Raw genomic sequence first — 13,765 nt, 5'->3', positions numbered from 1 at the left:
CTTAAATTAAAAGAAAAATATTAGTTTTTAATTAAAGTTTTCATAATTATTAATGAAAATATGGTATATTGAAATTTGCAGGTGTTGCCATGGCAACATAAATAATATAACTGACTATAAAATGTTAGCGTTATGTAGGTGGATATTCTTTGTATATATGTGTGTAATTTCATGCTGAAATGTCAACTGATTTTAATAATATTACCAAAAATGTATAATAGTTAATGTTGGATATTATCTTCATAATTTACCAAAAAACGTTGATGACAGTATGTGCATTGCACCCTATTATTCTGAAAAAAAATGGCAGTCTACTTAATTTTTTCTTTAAATCAATCACAATGCTTAATAAATCACAGCATACACTTAAATTAAAAGAAAAATAGTAGTGTTTTATTCATGTTTTCTTAATTATTAATGAAAAAATTGTATATTGAAATTTGCAGCTGTTGCCATTGTAACATAAATAAAATAACCATCTACAAAATGCTATCATTACATAGGTGGATCATTATGGTATATATGGGTGTAATTTCATGTTAAAATGTCCATGGATTTTAATAAAATTACCAGAAATGTAGAACAGGTGAAAATTCTTTAAATTTAGCAAAAAGAATGCGGCAGGATAAGGGTTAAGATGTTTGCTCATAACTTGTTTAACATACAGAGTACAGCTCACAGTGGCAAAGTCAATATGGTACACAGTTATAGTCGTAACGTGTTTGCTCATAACTTGTTTAACATACAGAGTACAGCTCACAGTGGCAGAGTCAGTACGGTACACAGTTACAGTCTTAACGTATTTGCTCATAACTTGTTTAACATACAGAGTACAGCTCACAGTGGCAGAGTCAGTACGGTACACAGTTACAGTCTTAACGTGTTTGTTCATAACTTGTTTAACATACAGAGTACAGCTCACAGTGGCAGAGTCAGTACGGTACACAGAGTCTTAACGTGTTTGTTCATAACTTGTTTAACATACAGGTTACAGCTCACAGTGGCAGAGTCAATACGGTACACAGTTACAGTCTTAACGTGTTTGTTCATAACTTGTTTAACATACAGAGTACAGCTCACAGTGGCAGAGTCAGTACGGTACACAGAGTCTTAACGTGTTTGCTCATAACTTGTTTAACATACAGAGTACAGCTCACAGTGGCAGAGTCAGTACGGTACACAGTTACAGTCTTAACGTGTTTGTTCATAACTTGTTTAACATACAGGTTACAGCTCACAGTGGCAGAGTCAATACGGTACACAGTTACAGTCTTAACGTGTTTGTTCATAACTTGTTTAACATACAGAGTACAGCTCATACAGAGTACACGCTCACAACTTGTTTAACAGAGTACAGCTCACGGTACAGAGTCAGTTACACAGTTACAGTCTTAACGTGTTTGTTCATAACTTGTTTAACATACAGAGTACAGCTCACAGTGGCAGAATCAATACGGTACACAGTTACAGTCTTAACGTGTTTGCTCATAACTTGTTTAACATACAGAGTACAGCTCACAGTGGCAGAGTCAGTACGGTACACAGTTACAGTCTTAACGTGTTTGCTCATAACTTGTTTAACATACAGAGTACAGCTCACAGTGGCAGAGTCAATACGGTACACAGTTACAGTCTTAACGTGTTTGCTCATAACTTGTTTAACATACAGAGTACAGCTCACAGTGGCAGAGTCAGTACGGTACACAGTTACAGTCTTAACGTGTTTGTTCATAACTTGTTTAACATACAGAGTACAGCTCACAGTGGCAGAGTCAGTACGGTACACAGTTACAGTCTTAACGTGTTTGCTCATAACTTGTTTAACATACAGAGTACAGCTCACAGTGGCAGAATCAATACGGTACACAGTTACAGTCTTAACGTGTTTGCTCATAACTTGTTTAACATACAGAATACAGTGTACAGCATGCACTGACAAAGTCAGTACGGTACACAGTTACAGTCGTAACGTGTTTGCTCATAACTTGTTTAACATACAGAGTACAGTGTACAGCAATTAGTGCCAGAGTCAATATGGTACACAGTTACAGTCTTAACATGTTTGCTCATAACTTGTTTAACATACAGAATACAGTGTACAGCACGCACTGACAAGATCAGTACGGTACACAGTTACAGTCGTAACGTGTTTGCTCATAACTTGTTTAACATACAGAGTACAGTGTACAGCAATTAGTGGCAGAGTCAATATGGTACACAGTTACAGTCTTAACATGTTTGCTCATAACTTGTTTAACATACAGAGTACAGTAATCTGACAGAGTCAATATGGTACACAGTTACAGTCGTAACGTGTTTGCTCATAACTTGTTAAACATACAGAGTATAGCATGCACTGCCAAAGTCAGTACGGTACACAGTTACAGGTGTAACTTGTTTAACATACAGAATACAGTGTACAGCACACACTGACAAAGTCAGTACGGTACACAGTTACAGTCATAACATGTTTGCTCATAACTTGTTAAACATACAGAGTACAGCTCACAGTGACAGAATCAATATGGTACACAGTTACAGTCGTAACGTGTTTGCTCATAAGTTGTTAAACATACAGAGTACAGCTCACAGTGGCATAGTCAATAAGGTACACAGTTACAGTCGTAACGTGTTTGCTCATAAGTTGTTAAACATACAGAGTATAGCATGCACTGGCAAAGTCAATACGGTACACAGTTACAGGTGTAACTTGTTTAACATACAGAATACAGTGTACAGCATGCACTGGCAAAGTCAGTATGGTACACAGTTACAGTCGTAACGTATTTGCTCATATCTTGTTTAACATACAGAGTACAGCATGCACTGGCAATTACAATTACAAGCAACAGAGTTACAGGCATTACTTGTTTGCTCATAACTTGTTTAACAGTTATGTGTAATCCTTGTTTTATTAGTCCCCTACCAGTCCAATGGGGGGGGGGGGGGACTATAGGTTTCATCTCTGTCCTTCTGTCTGTCTGGATTTTTGGATGTTTTTTTCACAATGCCTTGAGATATTGAGCTGAAATTTTGTGTATAAGTTTATCATGTACTGTTATAGATCGAGTTTATCATTCATAGTCAGTGTTTCTGCCAGAAAGAAATTTTTGGGTGTGGCGCTATGGAATTGAATGCAACCACAGTCAACAGGGGGTATGGGGGGCCTCCCCCAGAAAGAAAATGGGTTAAGTTTAGCGTTAGGGTTAAGGAAATCATACAGTAATGATAAGAGTACATTAATTTTGTCAAAAAGTTAACTTTAAAAAACAATTCTACAAAAATATTTGGGAATGGCACCATACCCATTTTACCCTCTGGCAGAAACCCTGATAGTGATTTACCCTTATTTGACAGAGTTATGGCTCTTGAACTTAAGAGAAGACCGGCCTCAGTGGCATCATGGTTAGGCCATCGGTCTACAGGCTGGTAGGTACTGGGTTTTCAGATCCCAGTCGAGGCATGGGATTTTTAATCCAGATACCGACTCCAAACCCTGAGTGAGTGCTCGCAAGGCTCAATGGGTAGGTGTAAACCACTTGCACCGACCAGTGATCCATAACTGGTTCAACAAAGGCCATGGTTTGTGCTATCCTGCCTGTGGGAAGCGCAAATAAAAGATCCCTTGCTGCTAATCAGAAAGAGTAGCCCATGTAGTGGCGACGGCGGGTTTTCTCTCAAAACTCTGTGTTGTCCTTAACCACATGTCTGACGCCATATAACCGTAAATAAAATGTGTTGAGTGCGTCGTTAAATAAAACATTTCTTTCTTTCTTTCTTTGAACTTAAGAGAAACAGACATTTGTTTTTCCGGACTTCTTTGTTTTTTCAGTGTCTCAAGATATTGAGCTGAATGTTTGTTTATAGCTTTAAGATGTACTGTTACAGATCAAGTTCAACTTTCATCGCAGTTTAACCAACATTTGTTTGGTCCGGTAGGGCACATGTATTGCTTTAGCAGTACTCTCAGAATGTTTGTTTTTGAGGGGTTTAAAAAAGAATTGCCTTTTGCCTTCCATGGAGCACAAGGTTTCTGAAGCTGTTGGTTGGCTCTTCATGACAGATCTGTCACTTTCTACTATTAGTATAGTTTTCATCAGCATTGTATAATTATGTAATCACAGTGTACTTGATTTCCTCTTTGGTAAAACATTTTATCATGGACAACCTGGGTCAACTGTAGTGAATATTACACTTTTTCTTTTCTTTTCTTTTTAAGTTACATTTGCAAAAAACCTGATAATTGGATCAAATTTAATAATTAAATCTTTGTTTATCAATGATTTTAATATATTTTTGTAATTATGAAAATTGCCAGATTAAGTACTGGATAAAATATTTTGTTTCCAGGCACTACTTACGGTTACCAGGCACCAAGTGATGAACCTGCACAGACTGACAATACTGGAATGTCCGAATACCCATCTACAACAGGTAGCATTGTTCAGTACTTGGTTCACATACATGCATATACACATGCATGTGCACACACACTTACACACACGGAAATGCACACACACACACGGAAATGCACACACACATATACGGAAATGCACACACACTTACTGGAATGTCTGAATACCCATCTCTACAACAGGTAGCATTTTTCAGGACTTCTGTTTCACATACATGCTCACACACATTCATGCATGCATGCACACACACACACACACACACACACACACACACACACTAGAATGTCTGAATACCCATCTATAACAGGTAGCATTTTTCAGTACTTGTTTCATGCATGGACACACACACACACACACATAAGCACATACACACATGGACATAAATGTGTACATGCGCCTGCATCTGCCTATTGTGTGTATTCTACTATTCTTAATACTTCTTTGATCACTTTTTAATAAAATGGTGCTCTCGTGTTTACTGTAATAGTTTGTTGTTCCTTGTGAAATTAAGACATGTTTTGACAGATTGTTTGTTAAACATGGCATATGCAATGTCTAATAAAGGTGTATAGTTCTCTGTAGTAAACATTGTACAGTACCTATGGTTGAAAGTTGCAATTTCTTACAAGATACTTCTTAACATTTGCTGTATTCCTCGCTGTCCCAATATTTATAGAGTATTCATTGAGTTACCACTTGAAGATATATGAAGAGGAAATGTTTTTAATGCTTGTATTATTTTGAATTGTAAACATTTGGCTGTATAAAAATTGCCGTTATACGATGACATCATGTAATGCGTGTATGGTTATGTGCCTTGAAGATATTTGAAAAGTAAATGTTCTCATTTCTTACTAACCTGACCTCAAATAATGGTGTTAGTCATGTAGGAAGTAGAGGACTCATTGGAAGATTTTTACCAATCCCATTTGATGTTCAGACCAGACTACTATCCCTAGGGGAATGTGCCATTGTTTGACGTCAGGTTAAGTATTCTTAAAAGAGAAAACACTCCACCTTTTCTCCATTCTAATGATGGTGGTTGTTTTCGTTCAGGTTATGAGAACACCGGGTCACACCCTGACCCAATTCAGTCCCAGTATCAGACTGATGGAACGCAGTCTCACCGTGGCAGTTTCGACCAGTACAGCCAGGACGGCATGTCACAGACTCACCGCGGAAGTGTTGACCAGTACAGTGGGGTTGGTCGACTTCAGAGTCAGCGAGGTAGCGTTGTGTCCACTCACAGCTTGGACGTGCAGAACGAAGAGGCTCTTGACCCATCGCAAGCCACAACGCAAGAAGGCAATTCATCCGCATTCGATTACTTTGCTGCTGCTACTGGGCAGGTAGGCACTAAGCTCTGGGAACATTTTGTTCAGTATTGCATCACAATTCACTAAGCAGGATTCAGAGATCAATATACACTTTTAAAACACTAAATAGTAGTTACTGATCAATTTTCACTTGACTAGAAATATCGCCAATCAAGATTTTGAAAACAAAATGTTCCCTGCACTTAACATTTTTGTTTGTCAAAGCCAAAACATTTGCAATAAAGGTCACTGAAGGTGTGTAATATCAGTTGTTAAAAAACAAACAAACAAAAATGTTTTATTGAACAACGCACTCAACACATTTCGTTTATGGTTATATGGCGTCAGACATATGGTTAAGGACCACACAGATATTAGAGAGAAACCCGTTGTCACCACTTCATAGGCTACTCTTTTCGATTAGCAGCAAGGGTTCTTTTATATGCACCATCACGCACCACAGCTTTTGATATACCAGTCGTGGTTCACTGGTTGAGCAAGAAATAGCCCAATGAGCTCACTGACGGGGATCGATCCCAGACCAACCGCGCATCGAGTGAGCGCTTTACCACTGGGCTACGTCCCGCCCCTCAGTTGTTACAAGTTAACAGATTAAAAGAAGTTTTAATCTATTTCATTTCGACATATGAGAACATGGTGCATATAAAAGATCCCTTGCAGGGTTTCATACCGGGGGGGGGGGGGGGGGGGGGGGGGGGGGGGAATTTATCCCCCTCATGATTCTAACATGGGGGGGGGGATATCCCACCCATCAATATGTAGAGCAGTGGGGTATTTTAAGGTCATTTTTAGCTCTTAGCATAACATTTTCTAAGAAAATGCTAGGTAGTATGTTAATTATCTAGCTGTTTTGCCCCCAGACCCCCACTCGCGACGCGTCTATGGTGTGCGGTCAGGGGCTTCGCCCCCTCCGCTGGTCCGATCCCCCCCCCCCCCCCCCCCATCATTTTTTTTCTGGTGGAAACCCTGCCTTGCTGCTAATCGAAAATAGTAGCCCATGAAGTGGCGACAACGGGTTTCCTCTTTCAATATCTCTGTGGTCTTTAACCATATGTCTGATGCCATATAACCGTCAATAAAATGTGTTGAGTGCATCGTTAAATAAAACATTTCCTTCCTTCTTCTTCCTTCAAAACAAATAATAATCAGTTTTTCAATGCAATATTTACAAATATTTTAATTAAATCAAAGATGATGCTTCATATCAGATATTGCATGTGATTAAGTTTTGACTTGCATGCAGTACAAGTCTGTAGAATGAAAGTTTTCATCCAGATGTGTTACCAGTCCAACCATCAGCGTTTGCTTAAAGTTCAGGAGTGAAAATATTTTCAGTTGTTTCTTGTCCCCAACATTTAAATACAACATGCCAGGGCTCCAACATAATTAGGGATCAAGGTAGTTAAAGACCCGGTTATCGTTTGTGGGGTTTGATTTGATGGTAAACTGTGTTTAAATTATTTCTGAATTCCAGTAGTTGAGGGTTTTTTTTCTATCGCACACTTTAATTTTGTTTTGTTCAAGTTCCAGATTTCCTCAGTAACATGTTAAACTGATCATTTTCAGATTGTTGCTCCTCCTTCCCGATTCAGAACGACATCTGAGAGTAGTTCCGTGAATGCTTCCAGTGGAGGTCGGCGCAGAACTATCTCAGGCAGTAGTACTGGTAGTGTGAAAGCGGCTAACTCTTCAAAATCAAGAAGTGCTTTTGACGTGCCTAAGTCTGTTAAAGAAGAGAAATCGGTTTGTCTTTATAGTTTTTAATCATTACATTGTTTAAGTTGTCATTCATAATGAACTTGAAGATCACATAATTGTAAATCATAACAAACAGTAATTTTTATCTTTCAATACTGAAAAGTAAAGAAATCCAATCCAGATCCCAAGAAACGTACCTTAACGTATAACAAAAGTTATAATTTTGTGAGCTATTTTTTGGTGGGATTTTAAAAGATTTGTAGATTTAAATTAGTGTTACAAAAACCTGGATGACCAGAAGCACTTCAAGTCTACAAAAATTAATAGTCTAAATAATAAAATATAAGTATTTCTAAATTTAAATTAACAAAAACGGCTTTAAAAGTGACAAATATGGAGTAGTGTTTAAAAATTAGGGTTTGTCGCTTTAAAGAATTTAACTACTTAAGATCTATTTAAGTTTGTTACTGTTCCTTCAGTTTTATGTTATAGAATTTAACTAGTCATATTGTTTACATCGATGTTTATTCCAGCCACAAAAGTCGAAGTCAAATGACAAGAACAATAAAGGTTGGTTCAGTGGGATCTTTGGCTGGAAGTCCAAGAAGAATGAAATGATCCTACCAGATGACAAAAAACCAACGGTCAGTATTGTACCACAGTTTGTTATACAAAATAAATAGTACTGAAGTTTGATTTAAAAAAAAAAAATAAAAAAAAAAATAAAAAAAAATTGTCAGTATTGTACCACAGTTTGTTATACAAAATAAACGGTACTGAACTTTGATAATAAAAAAAACCGGTTAGTATTGTAGGACAGTTTGTTATCCAAAATAAAAGGTACTAAAATAGAACAAAAACAAGAACAGATTCAATACATTTCCCTGTGGATTTTAGTTCAGAGGATTGGCAAAATAGTTTGATGTCAACTGAGCCCCTACAGGGGGCAAATATGCTAGGATAGTCCAGGGGACATGTTCCCCCATAAAACATTTTGAAAAGACAGTTGAATTTAGATTCTGGAGTACATATGGATGAGTATCATATACACTTAAGAATGACAAATTTTCAGATGTATTTCAATAGTATGTTGTTATTTGCATATAGTCTTATTCAACTTACTGTGCTAGCACAACAAATATGCTATTCAACCTGAGTCATACCTACACACTGCAGAATTCTCTCCCTTGCCGGATATCCTTGCACGGGCTACCTGCAACTTCATTCTCAATTCTGCAGTCCACCTGTTAACACCTGTTAAGCTTTGGCAAAAAGTTTTCTTTACTTGTAATTTTGTGTTTGTTTTTTTGGTTGAACTTGACATACGGTTGGTAGTTGGGAATTCTGTGTTGAATTTACCATGTCCGACGCGAGTTCGTTGACAGCTAGCGCACGGAAAGTTTGTGCGCGAGATGGTTGTCCATTTCCTTTACGACGTAAAGACACACACGTGTTGTGTCCGGACTGTCGGTCTTGTTCTCAAGACCGTCAGTGTGAGATCTGCGCCACGTGGTCTCCTGACCAGTGGGTTCGGTTCGGTTCGCAGACTCAGGTTTCGGGTACCAGCAAAATCTTGTCGTCTGCTTCGGCAGTAGTCGGCAAGTCGGACTTAGTGGGTAGGTCCCATAAGTCTGTAGACACTTCGAAAAGTGTCCGGAAAGGGGGGAAACACAAGGGTGTTTCTTCTTCGGTCCGTGTTACGAGTACAGTTACAGATACTTCGGGAGCGCTCCCCCGGGCTCCTATTGTGACCGTGGTACGTGAGCCGTCTTCGTTAGTGACGGCGCCTTCTTCTGTTTGTGTGGCTTCGTCGCGGGCGTCGCCATCGTCGTTACGGTTACCTTTACAAACAGAAGGGGGGCAGGGTGGAGTCGTCGCGGCACCGGTTTTTGACGACTTCATCGGTTACCGAGCACATGCACTCCGTTGTGCATAGGTCCACTGCTTCGTCCGCAGAGCAGGTGGCCCCGACTTTGCCTTCGATTGCTGACAGTCGCTTCGGCACCTCAGCATTCTCAAGGCCCGAGGAGAGTTCTGCCAGTTTGCTTCGAACTGAGCCAGTTGTTCCGATGCCGGGATCCGTCTCTGATGGCATCCCGACCGATGTTTACCGTTGGGTGGAGGACTCATCCCGTTTGGGTCCTCCGTTTGCATATGTTTACCCCAAGGGTCCGGTGACTTCGGTAGCAACGGACATCTCCTCACAGTTTGCACCGTCTTTGGTCCCTACCTCTTCGACTTTACTCGATAGAGGACGAGGTTCGCGCAGATACCCCTCGGCTGGGGGTACTCTGTGGCCGCAAACTCCGACCGTTCCGCACTTGGCGCAGGAACGACCGTTAGGCTTTCAGGAAACGTTGTTTCGGAGTTTTGTGGAATTTTTGAACGCTTCGCCTCAGTTGGGATCATTGCTTTCGCAGACGGGACCGACGGGTGCGGCTCCCATTCCCCCCCCCCCCCCCCCCCCCCCCCCCGGTTTTCCGCCAAAACCAGCAGAAACTGCGTCTCGACAGCAGTTTGACGATGCAGTTAGGGATTGTCGTTCGGTTCCTATTGTTTCCGTCTCGGGAGACGCTGCCCCAGGGGCGTCTCGATTAGGGGGAGGAGTCCATATCGATCTTCGGGATCCAGTGGACAGTGACCTGGCTTCAGAGGAAGCGTCGGTTGGACCGGATTCTGTCGCTGACCCAGCTCTCTCTCACTTCGGTTCGGAGGTAGAGGAGGAGTGCGATTATCCGGCGGTTCTGGCTTTTGTCAGGGACCAGGTCCGACAGGTATGCAGGGACGCTATACCTCAGGTTGAGGCCCAGCCTACATTCAAGGGTGTCTCCTTCGGGAACCGTTCTTTGAATTTGGTCACTCCTCGTGAGGAGTTGGGTTTACCACTTGCACAGGAGGCGCACAGTTCACTTTGTGACATTGATGTGTTGATCACTGGCAGTGATCGTATCCTGGGAGTGGGTGTTGATGAGTACCCAACGGCACTGCCTACGGGGAAAATCCTAACGGGAGCGCGCATTTTTCGTGCCGACTCCTATGAGACGTTGGGGGCGGATTTTCTCGAACATCCGGCGGTCGTTCCCGCTAGTGTCCGAGCCGCTTGTTCCCCATCGCCGCATGTGTCATTGCCAATCGCGGATCTGGAATCGTTCGAACGGCTGGCTAAGTCGATGTTCCAGGTTAATAACCATTTAGGTACGTTCCTATTTGGCTTGGATAAGGCTGTCGAGAGCCTTCCCGCGATGGCGAAAGGCTGTTTGGAGGCTGCGTCAAAAGCCTCTAAGCATATCGCTCAGTTATCTGGCCGATTGTTTGCGAACAGTCTTTTGTTACGGCGTGACCATTACCTGGCGGGTTTGAGTGCGTCAAACGTTGCGAAGACGTTTTTTCGTACACGTTCGGTACGGGAAAATTTACTTTTCGGTCCCGATTTTAATATTGTCCTAGACAAGGATTTGTCGCGACCAGTCCCGAACACTCGACCCTCAACCTCTGGTAAACGTCGGTCCACGTTTTCGGGGTTCAAGCCTCCTCCTGTAAAAAAGGCTGCTTTTTTACAGTCGGCTCAGATCCCTAGGGTTCCTGACACTAGGAGGCAACCAGGTAACAACCCGTCTTCCGCTAAGCGAGGACGCAAACGTCGTACTGCGTTCCGTTCTTAGTCCACCAAAGGCGTTGCGCCTACGGGTGGTAAGCGGTTGGGGTGAGGGTACGTGAACGATCGGCAGTTGCTTTCGGAGGTACCGTTAGCAACCATACCCGTGGGGGGCAGGCTCCGCCATTTCCTTCGAAATTGGTGCAAGCTGCCTGGTCTCGACCCCTGGGTTCTGTCGGTCGTTCGACACGGTTACAAAATACCCTTTTCTTCGAGCCCCCCTCTTACTTCCACTCCGAGAATGCCGCCGTTACCGTCCGCGGATCGGCGCGTTTTAGTGGAGAGTATGATTGCCGAGTTTCTCGACAAAGGGGCCATCCAGAGAGTCAGTCTGGACACAACGGGATTTTATTCTCATCTTTTCTTCGCCCGGAAGAAAAATGGGGAATGGAGACCAATCCTAAATTTGAAGCCACTGAACGTCTACGTCGATGTTCCTTCCATGAAAATGGAAACGGTTCATTCGGTCCGGAACCTGCTTCAAATTGGGGAGTGGGCTGTGTCGATCGATCTGAAAGACGCATACCTCCATGTCCCGGTGCACAAGGCGTTTTGGAAGTTTCTGCGCTTCCTGTTCGACGGGAAAGCGTACGAGTTTCGTGTGCTTCCGTTCGGTTTGGCGACGAGTCCCCATGCTTTTACACGTGTGGTAAAAGCGGTGGTAGGTCATGTTCATTTGTTAGGGGTTCGAATGCATACCTATCTGGACGATTGGTTGATCCCAGCTTCGTCGCAACAGGAGTGTCAGACCAATGTCGGGTTGGTTTTGGACACGATCCTCCAATTGGGTCCTCCAATTGGGTTTATTCCCAATTGGGTGAAATCGGAGTTAACGCCGGCTCAGATTTTCACATATCTCGGAGTGGTCTTCGATCTTGTGGTAGCGTCGGTTCGTCCCACCGATGCGCGTATCCACAATTTCCAAACGTCGGCGCGACGTTTGATGGGGGAGCAAAGTACTACGGTACGATCTCTCCACGTGGTGTTGGGCCACCTCGAATCTCTGGCCTCATTGATCGTGCGGTTCAGACGATTCAAACGACCACTCCAGTGGCATTTGTCCCCACGGTGGGACGGTCACAATTGGGACACGATAGTGCCTCTGGGCCCATGGTTCACTCATCCGATACAGGAGTGCCTGTCGGACAAGTGCATGTCCCTAACGGTTCCGTTGCACCCCCCTGCTCCGGATCTGATCCTGTTCACGGATGCGTCGCTGCACGGGTACGGGGCGCATCTGTTGGATCAACACATTTCAGGGGTATGGAATCTCTCCGAGAGGAAGCTTCATATCAACTGTTTGGAGATGGAGGCAGTGCATCGTGCCTGTCTTCATTTCCGGTGTGTTCTTCGACACCGTCGAATTCTGTTGAGATGCGACATTACGTCGGTAGTGGAATATCTCAATCGTTGGGGTGGAACCAAATCGGAGACTTTGGGTCGCAAAGCTCTTGCGATTTTGGAATTCTGCGACCAACTAGGGACCACTCTGTGGGCGAAACACATTCCTTCATCGGTGAATGTGTTAGCAGATGCCCTCAGTCGACATACCCCTGTTCAGACGGAGTGGATGTTGAACAAAGGGGTGGTCGCAGCGGTTCTTCGGGTGTGGGGCAGTCCACAGGTGGACATGTTTGCCACACGGTTGAACAACCAATTGCCGGTGTTCGTGTCCCCGGTACCGGACACATTGGCGTTGGAGTACGACGCGTTAAGTATGGATTGGACGGGACTGGATTTTTATGCCTTCCCTCCTCCTGTCTTACTCGGCAAGGTGTTGACCAAAGTGGTCCAGGAACCTTGTCACGTGACGTTGATAGCTCCTCTGTGGGTGGCGCAGCCCTGGTTTCCACAGCTCCTGTCACTGTTAGTGGCAGTCCCGTTCCGATTACCAGTGTTGTCCGATCTACTCAGCCAGCGACTGAGTCAGACGGTGTGGCATCCGAAGCCGGAGGTCTTCCGGTTTCACGCGTGGAGGTTATCAGGGCTTCCTTGCGACGCAGAGGTTTTTCGACAAGAATTGCGCATCTCGTCTCTTCAGCAAAGCGCAAATCTACCGAGTCGGTTTATCAGTGTCACTGGCGTATGTGGGTTCGTTGGGCGAACGCACGGGATTTCGATCCCTTATCGCCTACTGTCAACGATTTAGCGGAGTACTTTCTGGCGTTGGTCCAAGAAAGGAAACTTAAAGTCATGACAGTGAAAAGTCACAGAGCTGCGATTTTCACTACTCTTAAACAGTGTGGATGTCGTGACTTTTCTACCAACTTGGTGTTGCATGATTTACTTAAATCATTACAATCCACGGTTGAACGACCTTCCATTATTCCGAAATGGAATGTCTTTCTGGTGTTGCATGCTCTTAAGGGTGCGCCTTACGAGCCGTTGAGGTTTGCTAGTCTTCGTGCCTTGACGTGGAAGACTCTGTTTCTGGTTTCACTGGCAGCTTGTCGTCGGATCAGTGAGATACATGCTTTTTTGCATGACTTGGTTGATTACAATTCGGACGGGTCTGTCACTTTACGTACCGACCCTATCTTTGTTGCTAAAAACCAGTCTCCAGGGGAAGAGTTTCCACCTACTGTCATTCACAGTTTATCTCGTACACTGTCATCTGATAACTCGGATAGACTTCTTTGCCCGGTGAGAGCATTGAAGTA

At 43.2% G+C, this 13,765-nt stretch overlaps 1 protein-coding gene across 4 annotated transcripts in view; it reads left to right on the top strand.

The window, feature by feature from the left end:
- LOC121382790 (protein transport protein Sec16A-like) overlaps window positions 1–13,765 on the top strand; it is a 73,439-nt gene that overhangs the window by 42,927 nt on the left and 16,747 nt on the right. For all 4 annotated transcript variants that reach the window (XM_041512396.1, XM_041512394.1, XM_041512395.1 and 1 more), the window contains 4 exons: window positions 4,351–4,434; window positions 5,472–5,764; window positions 7,319–7,495; window positions 7,984–8,094. In XM_041512396.1, the coding sequence (XP_041368330.1) occupies window positions 4,351–4,434; window positions 5,472–5,764; window positions 7,319–7,495; window positions 7,984–8,094 (665 nt within the window). The remainder of the gene's footprint in view (window positions 1–4,350; window positions 4,435–5,471; window positions 5,765–7,318; window positions 7,496–7,983; window positions 8,095–13,765) is intronic.

This window comes from Gigantopelta aegis, chromosome 10 (genome assembly GCF_016097555.1).
Source record: "Gigantopelta aegis isolate Gae_Host chromosome 10, Gae_host_genome, whole genome shotgun sequence".
NCBI classification, from domain to species: Eukaryota; Metazoa; Mollusca; class Gastropoda; order Neomphalida; family Peltospiridae; genus Gigantopelta; species Gigantopelta aegis.
This window is presented reverse-complemented; position numbering and strand designations above follow the sequence as displayed.